Genomic DNA, 23,304 nt, shown 5'->3' with positions numbered 1-23,304 from the left:
TATTTATATTTTTTGAATTAAAAAAGTTGTTTTATTATTTGAATGAGTTAATGAAAAATATTTTTTATTATTTGATTGTTTTTTAAAATATTTATCTTTTTCTTCAAATAATATTAATATAACTATTAAAATATTAAAAAATATTTATTATTAAAATATATTAAAATTAATAATATTAAGAAATAATTATATTTTAATAATTATATTTAATATTAAAATATTATGTTAATATAAAAAATACTTAAAATAATACTATTTATTATTCTTTATATTATTTATTAATATATTATAATATTATTTATTTATTAATATAATATTTTTTTTAAGTAAAATTATGCTAAAAAATATTGATAAATAGTTATACTTATAAACAACTCTTTTTCAAAAAATATCTTTTCTTGATAATTTTTTAAAAAAATAATTTTATTTTTCATTTATCAATAAATCATTTTCTATTGATTATTATATTTCTATCAAATAAATATTTAAAAATATAAAAATTATTTTTTTCGAAACAAAGGAGACTTATTTAACGTTAAAAAGACAACATAAAAAATGTTGAGTGTTTGGTTTTAGGATCCCAAATGAATTTCTTCTTCTTTATATAATTCTTTTAGTCTTTTGGTTATTAGAGAAATTTTGAACATTTTCAAATTTGAAGTCAATTTCCAAATCACTACCGAATTAATAACTCATTATAATTTTTTTTCTTCTTTATGCTTTGCTTTTTCATTTATGAAATATATGCTAATAATGTTAATTTATACTTTGTTTTTTCAGTCATTTCAATAAAGACTTGTTTGGTTGAATACATTTGTATGAAGTTATAACAAGAATCCATAACCTAGGCTAATTGTACCCTTCATTCATGCTTTTTCATGTATGAAATACATGATGCCTATACCATTATAGTCATATCAGCCTATCTTTGCAAACTAGAAGATAGCAATTCCTTTTACTTGCAATTCCATTGTCTTAATACTAAGATATTCATTTCATGATACAAAATATTCTGTACATTTGAGTGGCATGTGATTTCACATAACAAAAACAAAGGTGTCGAGGGGGTGGGGGTGTTGGGAATTCGAGTAATTTTTTTTTTCTTCTAAGAAGAGAAGATCAAAGCTGAATTCGGAGAGATTCTGAGCCTCAAAATGGGAAAATCGTGCCATCTTATTACGAAAACACTACCCCAACAATGCAATTTGGGTTGTGGATCATGAAACGTTTCCATCATGCAAGGAAAAAGAAGAATTCGTTCTATGGTCATAGTGCAGCTGCATGATGAAAGCTCCTCCAGTTGACAATCTGACGTTTATTCAGGTTAATTACAAACTAGCAGTAATATCATCCTTCAGAAGTTCCGGATTAAGAATCTTGCTGCATAATTTTGCATTCCTCAGAGTTTCCTTGTTTATTTCCCAATTTCGAAATGTAGCACAACTTTTAAATCAGCACGCGGGAGCACATGCTGTCGGTGCCAACAAATTTTGACATTCAGAAAATCAAGGGACAGGCTCATGTACATGCATGGAAGAGGGGTTTTTCAATGCGAACCTGGCCAGAACCTGATCATAGCACCATGTTCACTGATGCTGCCCCTAGACAATCTTTGAATTTTTTGCCAGAATCGACTTCCCCTCCCTGTTCTCAAGGGACCTGAACTACAGTGCCTCCTCAATGACCCGGATGTCTGCCTCCCAAATCTTGCCGATGAACTAAACAAATCTGACACTGATAGTCCTCTCTCAGTATCAAGACAATAGTCATAGTTGGGAATTGAATAATGGCTTTGCAAAGGATCAGTCAACTGCCCTGAGCCAGTACCAACCTTAGCATCCAAATCAATGGAGAGATCATCTTGACTAGAACCTCTTGAGCCTACTTCTTTTGCCTCATCACATTCATTACATACTAATTTTAAAGCCTGAACAACCTCACCCATAAAAGGTCGGTGTGATACCTCTGGTTGAACACACATAGAAGCGATTGCTGCTACTTTGGCCACATTATCAAAAGGGACATCAGAACCTAGAAGTGGATCTATAATTGTTTCTAACCCTTCTTTGTTTGCTAGAAGGGGACGGGCCCATGCAACTAGATTCTCCTGACCAGGTGGCTGTGTCATATCTACAGGTTTTCTCCCTGTCAGAAGCTCAAGAAGGACTACACCATAGCTATAAACATCACTCTTCACAAGAAGATGGCCGGTCATTGCATACTCAGGAGCCACATACCTGGACAAATGTTCATCAGGAGTAAATGTCAAATTTCAAATAGCACTAACAAATAATGATAGAGGAACTAAAAGATTTGTAGAGATAAGCAAGCAAGTCATATACCACAACACCAATTTATCAGGAGAAAGATGGTTAATACGGCCTTGAGCTCCAGTAATCATCTTTCTTTCACTGATAAGTTCTCTTAAAGAGATAAGATGGCCTTGCACTAGTACTAGGTTATGCTAAATAAAATATTTTGACCTTTTCTTTAAAATACTACTGATATGGTTTTATATTCTTAAACTGATTTTAAATACCAATAAGGCATAGAATAATGTTGTTAATTGCTTAAAAAACAATGTTTTTTGTCATTAGGTGAGGATCAAAGAAGACTACACAGATATGAAGGCTATTATAGTGAAGTGTATGTCTATATAAGCCTTGCTCTCCATGTTGTATCATCAAATTTTCTACAAAGCATGGGAAAATTTTCCTTGTTTTATGTTTATCCTAACCTTTTAAATAGCTAAAGAGATAAGGATTTCCAAGTTGTGTAGAATCATCCCACTACATAAATCAATTTCCAAAGTACTTTCTTAGTTGAAAAGAGATCTTCAAAGAATATACATCTCCTTAGGGTATCAATGAGTTGCTTCGATTTCTAGAAAAAGGCTATTTCCTATTACATTCATAAATCAAGGTAAACATCAAGAAGCATATCAAGTATATATTATGTGGGAAAACACTTAGTTACAACCAGTTGTAATATGTGTAGTTGATTGTAATTTGTATATATTTGAATCCCTAAAATTAAGAATTTGTATCTCTAGAATTAAAGACAGAATATTATGATAGACAATCCCTTAATTATAGGGATCAGATGTAGGAAGATTTAGTTTTCTAGTTTATCCTCTAGTTAGCTATATATAAACCTATGGTGTTTGTATAATTCAACAAAGAAGTTTTCAATATACTCAGTTTTTCCATAGAGTTTTTCCATATAATATCAGAGCTTTAGGCTCTTTTTGGGAAGAAAAATTTTTCAACCTTCATTATTGAATTCTATATCAAGCCTTCATAGCCAAATTCTGTTAAGTCTTTCATAGTCTTATTTTTTCTTTTTGGTCTTCATTGCCTAGAATCGTCTCTCATTAAATCTTTACTATCAAGACTTGTTTCAATCCTGAGAAAGATAACTATGTCAGAAATAGTAGAATCAACCGCTACTACCCGATTTGAGGAAGTGACACCTGGTCAAACTATAAGAGAACTACAAAATATCCAAGTTGCATGCAGATTGAATGGAAAAAACTACTTGAAGTGGTCTCAGTTAGTTCAAACCTTTTTAAAAGGGAAAGGAAAATTGAGCCATCTTCTTGGTACTGGTCTTGAGAGAGGACATCCAAAATTTGAGGCTTGGGATGAAGAGGATTCCATTGTTATGTCATGACTATGGAATTCTATGACACCAGATATCAATGACACTTGCATGTTTTTGTCCATGGCCAAAGACATTTAGGAATCAATTCGGCAAACCTACTCCAAAGTTAGGGATGCTACCCAAGTTTATGAGATAAAGATCAAGATTGCAACTCTCAAACAAGGGAATAAGTCGGTCACCGAGAATGCTATTCTTCTAAAAAATCTTTGGTAAGAGATGGACCACTACCGGTGCATAGTAATGAAGTGCAGTGAAGATGCAGTAACGTTGAAGAAATTTATTGAAAAAGATCGAGTCTATGATTTTCTTGCTGGACTTAATGTTAAGTTTGATCAAGTCAGAGTCCAAATTTTGGGAAAAGAGGATCTACCTTCTTTAAATGAGGTGATCTCCATGGTTACAGTAGAAGAGAGTAGAACAGGAGTGATGCTTGATAGTTTGCATGTAGAAGGATCTATTATGGTGTCTAATGGTGGGAAAAACCAAAACTTAGAACAATTACCAATTAGTGAGAAAGGGAAAGGTGATTTGGCTAAAACCTCAAATCGTGACAATCTTTGGGGCACCTATTGCAAAAAGCCAAGGCACGCTAGAGATCATTGTTGGAAACTAAATGGAAAACCTTAAACTTCAAGCAAATAATGGGGGTTATAAAGGAGGACAGCCAAGAAATCAAGGACAAGCTCACATGACTGCAATAGAGTCAAACCAAGAGAAGTCTTAAGAACAAGAAGAGTTGGACAAAGAAGAGATTGAGAAATTGAAAAGCCTATTGAGAACTCTTAAAAAGACTAATGGTATATGTTCCTTGGCATACTCAGATAAGGTCTGTAGTTAAGGTAAAGTCTCTAATTCTCATGGATTAAATGTCTAAGATAAGTCTATTAAGAGTTCTTGGGTCATTGACTTAGGAGTCACAGACCAAATGACACATTCTTCACAGAAGTTTAGTACATATATCTTATGTTCTGGTAATAAGAAAATTTTTGTTACAGATGGTTCACTTACTATAGTAGCAGGACTAGGAGATGTTGAAATTAATCCCTCATTTGTTCTTAAAAATGTTCTTCATGTTTCTAGATTATCTACTAATCTGATATTTATACAAAGACTTACTAGAGACATGAACTACGCTGTGACCTTTTATCCCTCTTATTGTAAATTTTGGGATCAGGATTCGGGAAAGAGGTTTGGACTTGCTAAGGAGAATGATGGACTATACTATCTTGAGAGATCCAACAATGCAAATAATATCAGGAATAGTTTACTTTTATCATTTTTTTTGAAAAATCTCCCAATAAAGAAAAAATTTTGGCTTTATCATTTTCGTCTTGGACATCCTTCTTTTGGCACTTTGAGAAACATGTTTCCTTCTTTGTTCAAAGGATTAAATGTCGAAAATTTTCATTGTGATGTTTGTGAACTTGCAAAGCATAGACGTGTGTCTTTTCCAGTTAGTAATAAAAGAAGTTCTACTTCTTTTTACTTGATTCATAGAGACATTTGGGGTCCCTCTAAAATTTCTAATATTTCTGGTGCAAAATAGTTTGTTTCATTAATAAATGATTATACCAGGGTCTCTTGGATTTTTTTACTTAAATCCAAATCAAATGATTTTTTTACTTAAATCCAAATCAGATGAGAATAGTGTATTTTTAAGCTTCCAAAACATGATGCAAAATCAATTTGGAGAGAAAATTAAGAGATTTAGCTCTGATAATGCAAAAGACTATTTCAACCAGAATCTATCTATTTATTTCCAAAAAGAGGGGATTATCCATGAGTTATCTTGTGTTAATGCTCCACAGCAAAATGGAGTGGCAAAGAGAAAAACAACCATTTACTAGCCACAACTAAAGCCTTCCTTTTTCAAGCAAATGTACCCAAATCCTACTAAAGGAAGTTGTTCTCACTACTACACACATTATAAATATGTTACTTTGATTTAAAACTCCTATGGAACTACTCTCACAATTCTATACCAACTTTATTATCACAAACAACCTTACACATGGGATATTTGGTTGTACATCATTTGTTCATGTTCACAGTCATAATAAGGGAAGTTGGATCCAAGAGAAATTAAGTGCATTTTTGTGGGGTATTCATCAACTTAGAACGAGTATAAGTGCTATCATCCTTCTACCAAAAAATTTTGTGTCTGCAAATGTCACTTTTGAAGAAAGTAAACCATTTTTTACTCAACCTTATCTTCAGGGGGAAACATTTATGGAAAATAAGGATAGACATCTTTTTGCTTGACTTGTCATCCTACAAAACAATTTCACCCATTAATTCTTATGAGTTTAAATCTGTTTCTTCCAAGGTCAAGTCAAACACTGAATCTTAGTTTGAAACCGTTCCAAACCTAGAAGTTGTGACTAGGGATAATACTATTCTTGATTCCATGAAGGAATTACAGGTGTACTCAAGAAGGAAAGTTTCAGCTTATGAACTGGTGCAAGTTCAAAAACCTGATCCTAACTCTGGAAATGAGATAACTACAGTCTCTGACTCTATTTCTCAAAATGAGCATGAATCTCCTAAAATTAGTGACTATGATCTACTTATTGCCATTAGAAAAGAAACTAGAGAATTTACTAAACATCCACTATACCCAATCTCTAATTTTGTGTCATTTGAAAAACTCTCACCATCCCACAAAAATTTCCTTGTGAGCCTAAATACTATTTCTATTAAAACTACATTATCCAAGGCATTATCCAATGAGAAATGAAGGCAAGCCATGAAAATAAAAATGGAGGCCTTAGAGAAAAATAAGCATGAGAACTGGTAGAATTGCCTATAGGAAAAGATCCAGTAAGGTGTAAATGGGTTTTCACTATAAAAGATACGAGTACTATTGAAAGGTATAAAGCCAGGTTGGTGGCTAAGAGCTATACTCAAACTTATGGAATGGATTATCAAGAAACTTTTGCTCCAGTGGCCAAGATGAATACAGTTAAGATTTTGTTATCCTTGGCTGCAAATTACAATTGGCAACTTCAACAATTTGATGTAAATAATGCTTTTTTACATGGTGATTTAGAAAAAGAAATATATATGAAAGTTCCATCGGGATTTGGAGATCATTTAGAAGCAAACAAAGTGTGCAAGCTAAAAAAGGTTTTATATGGCCTTAAACAGTCTCCTAGGGCCTAGTTCGAGAGATTTGCCAAAATGATGCTAACAATGGGATATAAGCAAAGTCAAGGGGATCACACACTATTTAGCAAGCACTCATATTCAAGGAAAGTCATAGTTTTGTTAGTATATGTTGATGATATAATTGTAATCAGAGATGATGAAAAAGAGAGAGAATCTCTAAAACAGTGTTTGGTTAGAGAATTTGAGATAAAAGAGCTAGGGAGATTGAAGCACTTCCTAAGAATTGAAGTAGCTTACTCACGGCATGGGATTTTCATCTCACAACAGAAATATGTGATGGATCTTTTAAAGGAAACCGGGAAGCTCACATGTAAACCTACAAGTACCCTTATAGACTCTAATCATAAACTTGGAGAAGCTGATGAAGATATTGTTGTAGATAGAGAGATGTACCAAAGATTAGTTAGAAGACTCATTTATCTCTCACATAATAGACTTAACATAGCATATGCTGTGAGTATGATAAGCAATTTATGCATAGTCTTAAAGAAGTGCACCTACAGACTGTCTACCATGTACTACACTATTTGAAGACTAATCCTAGGAGAGGTATCTTGTTCAAAAGAAATTCATGGCTGGTACTAGAGGCATATACAAATGCTAATTATGCAGGTTCGATAACTAATAAAAAATCTACCTCAGGCTACTGCACTTTCCTAGGTGATAATCTTGTAACTTGAAGGAGTAAAAAAAATAGAATGTGGTAGCAAGATCTAGTGTTGAAGCAGAGTTTAGAGCAATGACTCAAGGAATTTGTCAACTACTATGGTTAAAGATTATCCTAAAAGACTTAAAGATAAAATGGGATAGACCAATGAGACTCTACTATGATAACAAATCTGCAATAAGCACTGCACACTATCTTGTGCAACATGACAGAACAAACACATTGGAAGTAGACCGGCACTTTATAAAGGAGAAACTTGATAGTGAGTTGATTTACACACCGTATGTATCAACCAAAGGTCAACTTGCAGATGTGTTGACTAAAAATCTCAACAGTGCAACATTTCAGGAAATTATTTCCAAGGTGGGAATGGAAAACAACTATTCACTAGCTTGAGGGGGAGTGTAGGAAAACACTTAGTTACAGCTAGTTGTAATCTGTATAGTTGATTGTAATCTTTATATATTTGTATCCCTGAAATTAAGAATTTGTATCTCTAGAATTAACCACAGAATATTAGAATAGACAATCCCTTAATTATAAGGATCAGATTTAGGAAGATTTAGTTTCCTAGTTTCCCCTTTGGTTAGCTATATATAAACCTATGGTGTTTGTATAATTCAATAGAGAAGTTTTCAATATACTCAGTTTTTCCACATACTATGTTCTAATGTTCATGCCTCGCATATAGCAGGCCAGGTTGGCACACAATAACAAGGATATCCGAAAGCTAAATCCAATGAAGGAAAGAGGTTTCATACCCAAAAGTTCCCATGACACGTGTTGATATGTGCCTGCCTTCCTCATCCATGGCAGTTCGAGCCAAACCAAAGTCAGACACTTTTGGTGTGAAATCATGCTCCAACAAGATGTTGCTTGACTTAAAATCCCGATGTATGACACGTGGGCTTGAATCTTCATGGAGATAAGCCAATCCACGAGCAGAACCAAGGGCTATCTTTATCCTGGCATCCCAGTCAAGCGGTGCAGATTCCTTGTCAACTCCTGAAAACAAACAAAACAAGAGGCAAATATAACCATTTTCTATAGAACTGAACATTAGGAATGCTGAATATTGTAACCCTGGGATAAATCCACAGAAATCACGCAGTTTAACTACCATGCAAGTGAGATTCAACACTGCCATTTGGAATGAGTTCATAAACCAAGCAGCGGTTGCGCTCCTCTGTGCATATGCCAATCAACTTCACCAAGTTTCTGTGGTGAAGACGGCTAAGCATCTCCACCTCAGCCAAGAATTCCCTGCCACCTTGTTGATCATCTCTCTTCAGAACTTTGACTGCCACTTTAGTTCCATCTTCAAGAACACCACTGTAAACACGACCAAATCCACCTTCCCCGAGTACTCTTGAAGCATCAAAATTATCAGTGGCTTTTTCTATCTCACTTGCACTCAAGGTCTTAGCAGATCCTGTATAAGCTACAATGCTAGAGCCAAATGACAGTGATGTGGAACTTAGACCACTTCCAATCATTGACCCAACAGAACCTGAAATTTTCAACCATTTTTTCCCACTTAAATAGGTAAAAAGTAAAAATAAAATTTTTTGATGGATGCAGTTTTCTACCTATAACTACAATCTAAAGTTAAGCTAAAATGTTGCCACAAATGATTACAGGCTAATGCAACTTAAATGATGTGAGAGGCAATGTGAAAACAAATATTAATATTCATAAATAGTGTGTGGTCTTAGATGATATGCTTAATATTTTCCTCAGTAAATTAATGCATTGAGAAAAAAGATAGGCCAGAATATATTTAGCTAAAGATAACCTGATGGTTTGGCAAGAGATGTTAGGGGATGTTGTGGAGTCACTGCTTGTTGACTGGTGTGATCCCCACGTTTGAAAACCAAAAACCATGCAATGGTGGAGCATAACACCATAGCCACCAACATGGACAGAACAATTATAGCAATCACGCCACCACTAAGCACAAATTTATGCCGCTTCCCGTGCACATCAACACCCAAGGGCTTTATAACCCTTGCATTGTTGTCATTACCAGAATATGGTCCAGCATCAATTATACCAATGTCAGAAGGTGGCAAAGGCGGAGAAGGAGGCAAACCTAGAAATCCACTGTTACTGCATATTTCCAAGAAACATATGCCAAAAAAAAGGGGGGGAAGCCAAAAAAATGAGCATGTACATACCATGATAGTGCACGTATAATACTTCATAATCCCCAAATAATGAAGTTTTTATAGCAACTTGTTTATGCCAAAATCTCTGATAAGTTAAGAAGGCAGTGGTGTTATCAAATTTTTGACCAAGCGGTACCAAGTCAATAAGGACAACTGTTTTCTCTGGTTGCTCACTAGCAGCATTAGCTCCAATAATGCGAACTTGACTTTGTTTCATAAAAACTCCAGCAGCAATTTCCTTTGCTAGCTCAGAAACCAAAGGGAAGAAAGTATACAGTGCGACACTCAGGCGTAATCCAACTTGCATTGGCAAGACACAGTCACATGGTGATCCAGGCGGACTATTTGTATAAGGTTCAGTGCAAATAGTTGTTGAACAATCTACATATACAATCAACGACACATTACACATTTGTGCAATAGAAAACATCTTGGAGATGAAATTAGAGCAGACATACCAGAAAACTTAAAATGCAAAACAAAGAACCTAGTCTTTAACCTTCATTAGGAGGTGGAGGTGGAAATGACATAACTGGTGGTGGAGGTGGCACCTTGGGACTCCTCAATGGAGACACAGAAGAAGAAACTTTTGGGGAGATGAGTGGCACTTTGGAAAAGCAACATATCATGAATAAGTAAGCAGAAAATTGAGAAAACAAGGATATATCACAAACAAATATTTAACATATTAAGTAACATTGCTTACTTTTGGTCTGCCTAGATGCCGTCAATGGAGATGGTGAAGGAACAGGAGAAACAGTGCTTACCGATGAAGGAATAGCAGAATGGGATGGGGAAACTGAAGAATCAGTGATGTAGAAAGATGTTACAAATCAAAATGACCATTTTAACTCACTTAACAGACTCTATTCTGAAGGAATCAATTCGCATTTGCTATTTTGATACCAGGATGAAGCGATACCAGGATGAAGGGGTGCAGGAGCATGGTGCGTTCGCCTTCTTCCCGGAAGAAATGCTGGAGAGATGACAGGACCTATATAAATATAGAAAAGAAAAATTAAAGGGATGTGATAAGCCCATATATTGTTAGTATGGCTGGGACAAGTCTTGGGAACAAGATATCAGACCTTGCTGTTTCAAAGGCGCAGGTGAAATCAGGTATGATGATGCAGGAGCAGGACCGGTTCTTACATTTCGTGTATGTTGATGCTTATGAACTGAGATTGAAGGCGACAATGCAGGAGAGATGACCGGACCTGTATAAATATTGAAATGAAACATTAACGGGATGTAATAAGCCCATATAATGTTAGATGGATGGGACAAGTCTTGGGCACAAGATATCAGACCTTGCTGTTTCAAGGGCGCAGGTGAAATCAGGTATGATGATGCAGGAGCAGGACTGGTTCTTGCATTTCGTGTATGTTGATGCCTATGAAATGAGATTGAAGGCGACAATGCTGGAGAGATGACTGGACCTGTATAAATATTAAAATGAAACATTAACAGGATATGCTGAGACCTTATAATGTTAGAATGACTAAGACAAGTCTTGGGCACAAGATATCAGACCTTGCTGTTTCAAAGGCGCAGGTGAAATCAGGAATGATGATGCCGGAGCAGGACTGGTTCTTGCATTTCTTGTATGTTGATGCTTATGAAACGAGATTACAGGTGACGATGCTGGAGAGTTATACCCTTCATTCAAAGGAGCAAGAGCTGGAACGGTAGAATTACCAGGGTGTCTCATAGCTGTCAGCGCAGGAGATATGGCTGGCGAAGAACCTGCAAAAAATATCCTCAGCAACTCAATGGCTTTTGTAGTAATAATCAAATTAAAAATTAGCTCTGTATTTGCGGATTCACAATATACACCATTTTCCAGGGTATGGTTCACAGGTGGAACTGGCTTGCCTATCTCGTTTGCAGGTGATGCAACAGGTATTCCATTATTGTTCCAGTTGACGCTTGAGGGTGGAGTTGGAACAGGAGGAATATCAGGATCTGAATTCCAAGCAATTGAAAATACCAAGGAGGAAAAGGGGAAACAGACATTAGAATTTGCAAACTCCCAAGACCAACCAAATGCAGTAATGATTAAAAAGTGAGAAGAAAATTAGTCATCTGCTCAACTTCTAAAATGAAATTGATATAATCTCCTAAGTAGAACCTGGTAACTGAGATGGGGTTCCTCCTGGCACATTTGGGTGGATGGTTGGTGTATTATGAGGTGATCCTCCTGACGGTGATACAACTGACACTGCATTATTTAATAAAATAACCAACTCTTAAAAGTCTATTTGATTGAAATTTCATAGAAAACACAAAGTAACCAGGGCTACCTGGTGAAATGGACGGTGGCATGATTGAGCGGACAGGTGGTGGTGTCCTATCTAATTTCCTTGGGGGAGATGCAACTGATATAGCGTTTTGAGTAGAGATGACATGGTAAAGGGAAAGTAGAATAAGAAAAGGTAGAACAGTTCCACAAGAGCATTTATTGAAGATAAAAAATAACAAATCAAGCCATGAATTATGTACCTGGAGCAATGGGCTCCGGAATTGGAGCACTTGGTGGTATAGCAGTTGGCCCTTGGGAGTGAATGGCTGTTTCATTTGGTGATGAATTTATTGCAACTGAAGCTACAAAATAGGGTAGAAGCAGCAGCATTAGAACCAAACCTGGTGCTAAATCCAACCACAAATAACACATATGTACCTGGAGCAATTGACCCCAAAATAGGTGCCCTGTTATTTGATGAATTTCCTTGATTAGCACTTGGGGTTGGGGCCAATGCGCTTGGCCTAATGGAGTGAACGGCTGGGGGATTTTGTGGTGAGTTTCTCAATTGTGATGCTACTGGAGCTACAAAATAGGGTAAAAGCAGCTGCATTAGAGCCAAACATGGTTTTAAATTAATCCGAAAATGACACATCAAACAGCTGATTATATACCTGAAGCAGTTGGCTCCTGAACAGGGGCCTTATTATTAGATGAATTTCTTTGATTAGCAGTTGGGGGTAAAGCACTTGGCCTACTGGAGCGAATGCCTGGGGAATTTTGTGGTGAATTCCTCAATGGTGGTGCAAGCGGAGCTACAGGTTAGAACAAAACAAGCTGTATTAGAAGCACACTCGATCTGTAGTCCACCCAGTTATGTAATGAATAACTTTTGCACAGCATCTGGCTTACTTAGATGGACAAGTGGTGAATTTTCTGGAGAATTCTCTGGCGGTGTTATTGATGGAACTGCAAGTTCGAACAAGTGCATCCTTTAATTAGAACCATACTCAAATCTAATTTTACCAAGTCATTTGATGCATTCCTTTGATTAACAAGCATACATGGATGGGTAGCCGATGAATTTTGAGGCAAATTCCTTGAAGGAGAGGCAACTGGAGCTGCATATTAAAGCCAAAAGAGCAGGATTAGAACCAATGCCAATTTACATTAACTTGAGGAACATCGGAACTCCTTTTGGTCATGCACCTGGAGCATCTGGCACTGAGAAAGGAGACTTACCAACTGGTTCCTTTTTCTGAGGACCAGTTGGTGACTTTGATGGTGTGTGTACTTGAACAAGCAGAGGCGGAGGAGCTGTATTAAATGGTGGTGATACCACTGGAGTCCTTGGTGCCAAGGATGGTACTTGTTCTTCAATAGTAAAGGGTGGCAGATCTGTATTATGTGTTGGTGGTGGCTCAGTTGTTTCAGACATTGGGGCAGACATAAGAGGTGGCAGTGCAGGAGGAGAATGCAAATCTGACCCTGGATTGTCAAGCCAGAAACATCACTACAAAGTCTCAAGAACAACACTTGATACGAGAAAATGGAAGTTACCATTTGGCTGAGATAGTGTGCTTGGTGTTTCGCTTCTTTGTTCGACAGCACCAGGGATTCCTTCCGTAGGAGGAAACAAAAAAAACTTTGCTGGAAATGGGGATGCATCGTGCCCTAAAACAAGACAAAAGGATGAATATGAAGCATAAATTCAAAGAAGGCTTACAACTTGACAACCATTTTTCATTTATATTACTGAAAATTATTTTAGAAATTTACAAAATCCTCCTAGGTGAACAACCAAAATGCAATTTATCAGGCAATATTTTGTTTTTACTTATTACAGAATCATGACTGGGTGTAATTTATGAGATCAAATAGGTTATGATCCATGATCTATAAAAACAATAATGTCATCAAGGTCATCAAACTTTTTCCAGAAACATACCTCAACTGTGTGAAAGAATGTGTACGGCAACCATAGGGTACCATTAATTGCTAATTATGGTATAAAAAGCATTTCTCAGATAAAGCCTTGAGGAAAAATCATTCCTTAGTTACACCCAAAGAGAAGCCTGAGTGAAGATGGGCAATGCTTCAAGTCTCTAGTTAGGCAAACTGCTATTATTCTATAACATGATGGAATACACAGATCCATGAAGATGCTGAATCCAAATTCAGCGGATCTAAACTCTATAAGTGACAGCAGTTTCAAACGAAAATTTTGGAAACAGAATTCAGCATAGAAGTTGACAAGCCAAAGCTTCCTGGCATTACCAGTTGATACCAGTCATAGAAACAACATTTGCAAGATTATATGTGATCAAAAGATTGTACACTTGCACAAAATTAACTGAACACATTAAACAAAGGTAAAATTCTGGTGTAATCAAATCGCATGAAGAGAGCAGGAGAGATATAGAATTTTACCTGAAGATCCTTGAACAACTAAAGCAAAGCCAATGATGCAGAGTTTGGCAAGCAGGAGAATCAGTGGCATCAATATCCCCATCCCATAAAGCACCAAATCTCACAAAATCTCCAAAACAAGCTCCCTCAACGATGGTGATGAAGAAAATTAAGCACCAAATAAAGTAATAAAAAAAATGAAACTTATTATATTAAGAGATAGACAGATTACTTGAAGCAAGCAGAAAAGGGAAGTTAGATTAACAAATAGCCCCACAAACAATGTAAAACAAGCAAGGATTCGTTTTCTTAGGCTGTATTTGGTAAAACCCAGAATTGGGTTTGGTAAAAAGAAGCAAAGCAATCTTTTTTTCCTCAAAACTAAAGTTCTCAACTTTACAAAGTTTTGTTTTTTTCCATGTTTGAAAGAACCGTTTTTGCTAACATTTACATAAGCTATTGAGCACAAAATAAAACTGATACCAAAAACAATAATAATAATAATAAATAAATTGAATGAAAACAAGAAACGAAGACATCTCACAGAGTCACAGTGCCAAGTAACGGACAGAACCTTTTTTAGGAGAGAGAAGGAAAAAAACTATAAAAAGAAAAGATTTGGACAGTTTGGTGGATGTGTGCCTGTCAGAGAGGAAAAAAATATGAAAAGAAACTTAGTTTAATCTAGTAAATGTTATTTTAGCGTGGAGAGTTAGATTTAAGTGGTGTTTTAATGCGGTTTGCACCAACTTTTTTCACTTTGGGTTGGAGTTCATAAGGATTTGTTTAATGGGTTTGGCTTTGCTTAACTTTTAACTCATTTTCTTGCTGATTTTCAGTTGATCCTGTTGGCCAGTAAGAGATGGTGACTCCATTGAAAGTGAGACTTAGCATGTGGCGAATTTCTATTTTGACACATCAACCAATATTTTATTTCTTGATGATCTTAAGATGAATTACATTTTTTAAGACAAAAATAAAGGTCCCACCAAAAAAATAAGTTGTAAGAATATTCTGATTTGTGGTTCATCGTCATCAGAAGCAAGAGGTAATCAAAATTTATGCAAATACAACTCTATTTTCTGATTTATGCAAATACAACTCTTTTTTCTGATACAGAGTTTCTGTTCATAAGTTTTTATGAATTCAGGTAACACTTTTTGTTAGTTGATGCTCATTAAGGACCTTTGAACCTTCAAACATCAAATCCAGAGGCTAACGTTTTGTTAGATAAGATAATGGACCCACCACTAAAAGAAGAACAATTTGTCAACTACATGACATTTTCATTGCAATCAACTTGTTTAAGTTGATAACTTTGAAAATTTAGCCATACTTGAAATAGGAATGGGAAATTTCCATTTTTTTTATTCCCTTTTGGATGCTATTACCATAAAGTTGATGTTATTTTCTTTCAGTCATTAAAAAATCAGTAGCATTTTTTTTTTACTGCACCGACATGTTTTAATTGCCATAGCTAAGTTCATGTGGCAATTAAAACAAGAGATTCTAAAAGTCTAAAAGCAGGTTTTCACACCCATTTATTGATATCAAACCCTGCTAATGCTAGTAAAGATATGCCAAAGAACCAAAAAGAGCATAAGGAAAAAAATTTTAAAAAAAGTAAAATCATTCTTTATGCAAAGACAGATAATAGACTGACAAGACGAGGCCACCAAGCTAGTTTCCAAACCCTAGAGCAGAAACTACGAGATATAATGGCTAATGGGGGTAAACTAAACAGTGTCCCAGCACCACCATAGCCAGGCTCTACGAGGAAAAAAAATATTGGAGGGGTTTGCTTGGAACATAGCTAAGGTGGCCACTTTTCACAGCATAGCAGTAATGACGATTGCTGACGATGGTGTGGAGTGTGGTAAAAGAAAGAAAAACTATGTTGCATGTGACTAGAAATGGGACCCAACAGGGCTGACTCCATTGAATTGAGCAAGTCTTCATCGTCACTTTATCTTTTGTTTGATATTTGATGGGAGCCCAAAGTTTTTAGCTTTTAAAAAAGGGTGCTTAAAAAGTAAACAATAATAATAACAAAATAAACATTAAACAATTAAGTGCAAAGTTAAAAACGCAGTAAGTCTTCCATGTGTTAGACAGTTGTCCTATACAATGTATTCTTTCTTGTTATCTTTAACTAGAAAAACATGTTTGTATTCGATTTGTTTTTGCTCTTTCGTTTGATGTTTGTATGTGTTTTGTTTTTGCATATAATTTTATTTTTAGGCCTTTGCAAGATGGTTTCATACAGGACAGCATCATACAGCAAAAGATTCACCAAATGACAAATACATGTTCAAAATTACATTTTCCTTTTTTGTCAACAGCTAGAACACGAGGCTTAATATATCTGATTTCCTATTCCTTTGGACGCCCACATCCCTCAATTTCTGGATTCTTTTTGTTCTATCCAATCTCAAAAAACTGTATTCTATACACATGTATAATGTTGGGTTTTATTTTATTAAAGAGAATTCGACTTCTGAAGTCATCGTATGAAATCCATAGCAAAAGATTCATCCATTTCTTTTTGATCTTATCAGACAATAAGCAAAGATGTGGATGTAGACAATCCTCCCTCCTTTTAATTTCCTATTCCACCCCTGCTAGATTTTGAGTGAACCTTTGAAAAATCAAGAAAAGAAAACCGTCTTTATTTGTCTTAGTATTAGTATAATTTAGCCCCACAAGAAAAAAACAATCATTTCAAAACTGAAATTTCTACCACCGTCCCCAGCTAGATTTCTAGCGGACCGATTGAAATCAAGCACAGATAGCACCATATGTTTGTCTCAATTGTATTATTACTTTGTAATAGCATAGCCCCCACATTCTGCATCACTAATACCAGGCAGCAGAACGCAGTACCCCCTCCTCCCCTCCCCCCTCAGGTTCGGAGAGTTATGACAGTTTTCTTACCTCACACTCCTCCATTTTCGCCAAGGGTACCATCATCTTCTTTTTTTTTTTTTCTGCTGCCCAACAAGGACCATTCCACAAGGGCTTCAACTACTTTTTAGCAAAACCATGTGGAGATATACCGTAACCTGCATATTTTAGCAGTCTGATTTGTTTTTATTATTATTATTTTGCATATATTCTATGGATTTGATTTGGCATTTTTAAGGCTGAAAAAAGAGCCGACCTTTGAGTGATATTCCACCAAATTGGTTTTGGATCCCTTTTACCTAACCTAACCAGCAAGGAAACTTTCATGACCAAAGACCCATTCGTTTTGATGATTTGACTTTAATATCAATAGACCCTGGTCTTAATGTTAAGGCCCAGGCATTGACGCACACCTAACCAATCTACGACGGTTTGGTGCAGAATACCCTGATTCAAGTCTTCCGCCGCCCATTTATGGAAAAATACAAAATACAAGGCGAGGTCAAGATCGACAGAGAACTTCAATGCAAGATGTTTGTATAGAAAAATTTCCCCTTTTTTTCACCTTGCTCGAAAAGGAAAAGTGTACAAATACTATAACATAAGACATCACAACTCTATATTTAAAAGGAAAACGAGAACTAGAAATATTAACAGTAAAGACTGACGGACTATCGGTCCTTTTGCAAAGGTAAAGTAGTAGGGTTGTTATGACTGTGAAGGCTGTCCCAGCTCTTGATTAAAGGATGGACAGCCTGTAGATTAAAGGATTTCACCAGTTTTAAAACATATTATACAGATAGAAGGATAATGGAAAATAGTTTTGATAAAATTTCACCTTGCATTTAAAGGGCAATTTGGATATGGTCAAAAATTTTGGATTCCCAGAATCAAAGATGACCCTTTGGCAACTAGATGCCCATGTAGTCGGAGTAAGATGCCCTTAACCAAAGGCCCCTAGGGGTTCATCCTCTTTCCAAACTGATTAAGAACATTATCGGACACACTTTGTTATGAGAACGCTATTGATTGGAGCTCCTGTTCATTGATATAAGCACTTTGTTGCTGGAACATAGTATCCTTTTCTAAAATTATTGACTCGGATCAAATACTTCGAACCATTTTTTGAAAATTTTTGCCAGATTTGTTTCCTTTTCTTTGTCAAGTGTAAAATTCCTCCAATCAGCCCTATCCGCCATGTTCAGTAGGCCTGCCAGAACCCGCATAGGATTTCACACCAATCATTCTTTTTGTCATTGTGACAAATCCATCTCTTAAACGTTAGCTATAGAGATTAAAGTATGTTGGTCATTCTTTATAACAAAAAAAAAGTATGCTGATCATTAGCTGCATTTAACCAAAACACACCTTATTACCATCACCATCCCATGCTTTTGTGACACATCATATCTCCAGTATTGTGAATCAAGAACATTATCACTAGCTCTCTTTGTGGCTTCTTTAGGACGATCCACTTGGTCTGCTAATGTATATGGTGATATGGTAGCATTTGGTGGCTTTACACTAATCTCAGCTGCTGACATGGCAGATGACAAAGTTGGAGAAAGTGCATGAAGAACTTTCTGTGGAGTAGATGCAGAAATTCTTCCAGACAAAAAATATAATGCTGTTGAATCTTCTTTCCTTTTTTTCTCTTTTCTCTGGTGTGTTCCTTGCAGGGATGCATGAACTCTCAAAAAGGAGGACAGAGCTAAGCAGAGCACAGGAAATTGTACCAGGCACTATTCCAGTAAACAAGAAACAACAATCTTATTTTAGGAGATCCAGTCGAAATGTACTAGCAATTTAATTGCTCCTCTATGTAGATGCTGATATCATGTCAATGCAGTTAAAGCTTCATTAATAGAGCTTTATAACTAAAAGTCTCAGCTGAATACAATGAATTTTTCAGTACATACTGAGGAGAAAAAGAATGAGTTGACACAAGACAGTCAGACCTGTTTCTCTTTATTCCCAACAGAAGCAAGACCCAAGAACCGAGTTACATGCACGGCATCAACATTAGCATAAGGTTCACGAGCATAAAATGCACCCTTATTGCCTGCAATGTGATAACTAAAGGGAGAACAACCATCAGCAAAAGAAACGGAACAACTTTTAAGTAACTGCAAATGCAATAAAGAAACAAAATTCCAATTGGGTTGTAAATTCTGTATTCTCGCATTTAAGATGCCATAGTCTTAAGTAAAGCAAAATTGTTCAAACATCATGTACCGTGGTTTGATCTCTGCGACTAATTGGGATACAGTGGAATCACTGCCAGAAGAATCCAAGATTCCTGCAGGAATATCTGATGCAGTGGCTCTATTTGTGACACCACTTGGCCATTCATTATTAAAACTAAGGAACTCAAAAGAACAACCTCCAAATGAATAAAAATTAATAAGTGAAAATTTTCCATGCCTAGCAAAGCAAAGAATATCTTATAAACAAGTCAACTATTCCAGATTCCTCTGCAAATGCTCGCAACGCATCAATGTCATCTTGACTATATGTTCCAAACTGTAGAGCATTAGACAACTGCCTACCAGATAAGTAAGCAACAGACAAACCTAAATATGAGCATAATAAATCAGATATGGCAGAAAACTTTCACATTGACTTTCTATCCTAATTTTGTCTACTTTCTCAGTAACCAAACAGAAAATACTTCATAGAAGTTAATAAAAACATACCATGGATAGTGAACTTGCCGCTGCCTTTTAACCAAAACAAATGGTCGCACACATTGAAACCGTCCATTTTGAAACCTTGATCGGCGGAGTTTTTCGAAATGGCCGATAAAACCCTCGCCGCACCGATGCCATAATCGCCGATGAAGTTGGGAGAGGAATTTGGGCCCGGCCTTCTACATAGTCCATTAATTCATCAAGCCGGTCCCGTTCGTCGGGGAAGAACTGGCCCACGCAAAAAGAGCATCGAAAGGACCCGCTGATTTGTTCACCGGAAAAAGAATTAAAACCTAGCAGAAATATGGAGAAATTAAAAAATGTAAAGGAAATGAGAGAACATTACTGAGTTGACTCCCTTGAAGAGCTGGTTGAGACGGCCTAAAACGTCACCGCATGGTAGAATTCGTGGAGGAGCAATCAGAGAGAGAGAGAAACCGTTCAGGGTGAAAAGCGGTAATGCCAAGATTGGCGTTATGAAGCGAAGGCTAAAGCCGGAGGAGAGAGGCCAGAGGAGCGTGGATTAGTCGAGCTTGGGCTTTTGAGGACCGGCTCAAATGGTCCGTGCCTTCTGGCCCATGTATATGAGGACGGGCACATATGGGCCTAGCCTCAGTTTTTATTTTAGACCCAAAGTTTTAGTTATTTTTGTCTTCTTTCCCGCATCTTTGTTCTTCAATCTTATCCTGTCCAGCCAGGTAACCCGTATTTTATATTTTTTTTTCTTTTCATAGGACAAAGAAAAATATATATAGTTTTTGCGGCTATAATTCAGTCCTACGATACCTAAAAACTAAGGTATTGGTATTGTCTGATAATATGTTGAAAATTTTTAATAATTTAATTTTCTTAATATGTTTGATAATGTATTTTAAAATCTATTTAATAAAATTTTATAATTAAAGTATTAAATAAGTATCTACTTATTATTTAATGTAGAAAATATTCAATAAATTTTATAAAAAAATTTAAATTATTATTTCTTAAAAATTTTATTTTATTATTTGCAATAAAAATAAAAATATAATTATAAAATGATAAATTTTTAAAATTTAATGTTTTATAATTATCAAATAACACATTTATATTTAACATTTAATTTTCAATAAAATATCAAAAAATTTTATAATTCAAATTTAATACTTGTCAACAGAAAATTCTATACTTAGGTTTTCAACCCTTAATTTTTTCCTTAATTAAACAGAACGGAACTAAAAAGTCTTCTTATGCAGTCAGATCCTTAGATTACTTAATCTTTACAAAATAAATTAATAATTTCACACTGTTGAAATGGGAACGCACGTGGCTCGGCGAAGACAAGCGTGATTCACGCCGAGTGTGAACCCTCAAATTTACTCAGAGCTACTATGATGTGTAGTCAGGTCTTTCGACATCTTTTTTGACTGCTACAGTATTTTAAATTTGTCGTTTCTGCTTTTTGAATTTGTAGCCTTAGCTCTTTGAATTTTGAATTACTATTATAATGAAAAAGTGCCAGGTCGAATTCCCAACTTCCCCGTCGCAGTCCACAATTTGCATTCGATAAATGTTTGCCGGTAATTAAATTCTTTGTGTTCAGCCTTTCCGGTGGACGGTGCCGGCGGCGGCGGGTGGGTTTGAATGTGATCAATGGCATATATAGAATTAGCAACGAACTTAACAAATCCTAAGCTGATCTGTTTTTTTGTATTAGGGTTATTTTGGATATACGCTAAGAAGTTTGCGATTGATTAAGTGAAATTAAAAGTAATTATAATTATGAAATTAATTATTATAACAATAAGTTAAATATTAAACGAGAAAATTAGGATTTAATGGTAAATTATAAATTTAAATTTAAATGTAACAATAATGATAAAATATAATATAATAAAAATAATCATTAAATATATAAAATTAAAAAGTATATATATAATAAATTTTACAAATAATTAAACATTAATAAAATTATTTTATATCAAACAAAAATAATCATTAAAAGCATGAATTTAAAAATTAAATTAATAAATTTTTTATTTCTTATTTAATATTCAATATATTAAAAAATAATTCAAAATAAAAATTTTAAAATATAATAGAGATAACAAAAATTTTAATGGGGGTAGGAGGATCAAATTAGGAGACCAGTGGTTCACTGGACCTCATTTCCTCCAATGGAAAATTGGGACTCCACTGCGATAGGAGATGAATCTCCGTTTGGATTTTATTGTATTTTTTGTGTGGTGCAATTAAGTTTGTTATATTATTAGTTAATTTTAAATATTAATTTTAATGAAATTAAATTAACAAATTTTTTTTAATTATAATTATAATAAAATTTTAATCATAATTATAATAATTTTTATTAATATCTTTAATCTTACCGTTAATAATTTTATCTATTCATCCAAATAGAGCTTGAACCGCCTCACAGTCATAGGTTATGTTATCTAAATATGTCTTACGGTGCAATTGAACCAAAAAAAACAATCCAATCACACCTCACCACGTCTTCGATTAATTCTAAACAGGACCTTAGTGTTTACTTCAAGCTTTTAGCTTGCATCTCACATTCTAATTTGTAGTCAACAGTTAAGCACTATTTATTAAATTTATATTTAATATATTTTTAAATTATAAATATTATGGACTATTAATAAAATCACACAATAAGTCAATAAGAATTTATAAAAATTTAATTTAAAATTAATTTTTTATAAAATATTATTACATGATTCATTTATAATATATAATATTATAAATTAATAATATATCAAATATGAATATTTTATTTATTTGATATATGATGGAGTAGTATAAAATTAATAGTGGCTAATTGGTAATTGTCAATGTGTCACGTTTAAAACTCTTAAATCATAAATTACAACTCTAAATTAATAAAGTATAATGTTAGGAATAATAAAGAATACCTTAATTATCACCTTTTTATATATATAAAAAAAAAGGTAATAGTTTAAAGATAAAAAAAAATTATATGTAAACCATCTTTTAAAATGTGATAAAAAAAAAGACGAAAGTAATTAGCTGTTACCTACCATATAAAGAATATTTTATTATAAGATAATCTAGTTCTATGCTAGCGGTTAAATCGACACGCAATAATGACAAGATTAAAAAAAAAAAAAGTACCCAATTTAATCACGGTGCGCTGATGAGATATGTTTTAATAGAGGGTAATGATCAATAATTGCCATTAAAGAGATACCAGGGCTAGACCAAGTCCCCGTCAAATGCAGGACTCTCCTTTATGACTGGCCATTACTCTGTCCAAAGCCACGGGTAACAACGGTTTCGAGTGAAATAGATTTTTATTTATTTCAAATTTGATTTGATTTTATATTTATAAAATTGAATTTAATTTAAATTTTTTTTATATTTAGATTCAATTCAATT

At 34.8% G+C, this 23,304-nt stretch overlaps 2 protein-coding genes across 8 annotated transcripts; both read right to left on the bottom strand.

Moving 5' to 3' along the window:
* Window positions 1–970: 970 nt before the first annotated feature.
* LOC111286627 (receptor-like serine/threonine-protein kinase ALE2) lies at window positions 971–15,138 on the bottom strand. Of its 5 annotated transcripts, none has more exons than XM_022876688.2 (22): window positions 14,339–15,138; window positions 13,469–13,582; window positions 13,118–13,396; window positions 12,973–13,029; window positions 12,821–12,877; window positions 12,583–12,723; window positions 12,347–12,493; window positions 12,169–12,270; window positions 11,970–12,044; window positions 11,798–11,887; window positions 11,503–11,631; window positions 11,200–11,412; window positions 10,977–11,105; window positions 10,755–10,883; window positions 10,589–10,660; window positions 10,373–10,465; window positions 10,166–10,273; window positions 9,676–10,047; window positions 9,294–9,590; window positions 8,619–9,008; window positions 8,260–8,503; window positions 971–2,237 (listed from the first exon to the last, which is right to left on the bottom strand). In XM_022876688.2, exons 1-22 carry the CDS (start codon window positions 14,418–14,420, stop codon window positions 1,547–1,549), a joined length of 4,011 nt encoding a protein of 1,336 aa, XP_022732423.2. In that variant the 5' UTR covers window positions 14,421–15,138; the 3' UTR covers window positions 971–1,546. The 5 variants fall into 5 exon arrangements, with proteins under 5 accessions (XP_022732423.2, XP_089619299.1, XP_022732425.2 ...); XM_089763173.1 differs by having other exon boundaries at window positions 12,169–12,264; window positions 13,118–13,390; window positions 14,339–15,093; XM_022876690.2 differs by having other exon boundaries at window positions 12,169–12,264; window positions 14,339–15,092.
* A 2,922-nt stretch (window positions 15,139–18,060) lies between these two features.
* LOC111286628 (zinc finger CCCH domain-containing protein 64-like) lies at window positions 18,061–20,418 on the bottom strand. 3 transcript variants are annotated; one of them, XM_089763175.1, is made up of 6 exons: window positions 20,258–20,418; window positions 19,918–20,173; window positions 19,457–19,604; window positions 19,180–19,297; window positions 18,590–18,963; window positions 18,061–18,506 (listed from the first exon to the last, which is right to left on the bottom strand). In XM_089763175.1, exons 2-6 carry the CDS (start codon window positions 19,982–19,984, stop codon window positions 18,503–18,505), a joined length of 711 nt encoding a protein of 236 aa, XP_089619301.1. In that variant the 5' UTR covers window positions 19,985–20,173; window positions 20,258–20,418; the 3' UTR covers window positions 18,061–18,502. The 3 variants fall into 3 exon arrangements, with proteins under 3 accessions (XP_089619301.1, XP_022732430.1, XP_022732429.1); XM_022876695.2 differs by having other exon boundaries at window positions 18,061–18,431; XM_022876694.2 differs by having other exon boundaries at window positions 18,086–18,963.
* Window positions 20,419–23,304: the final 2,886 nt, after the last annotated feature.

This window comes from Durio zibethinus, chromosome 6 (assembly GCF_047325235.1).
Source record: "Durio zibethinus cultivar Kanyao isolate XHJ-2024 chromosome 6, ASM4732523v1, whole genome shotgun sequence".
Taxonomy (NCBI): domain Eukaryota; kingdom Viridiplantae; phylum Streptophyta; class Magnoliopsida; order Malvales; family Malvaceae; genus Durio; species Durio zibethinus.
Note: the sequence above shows the minus strand (reverse complement) of the source record. Positions and strands in the feature narration are given on the sequence as shown.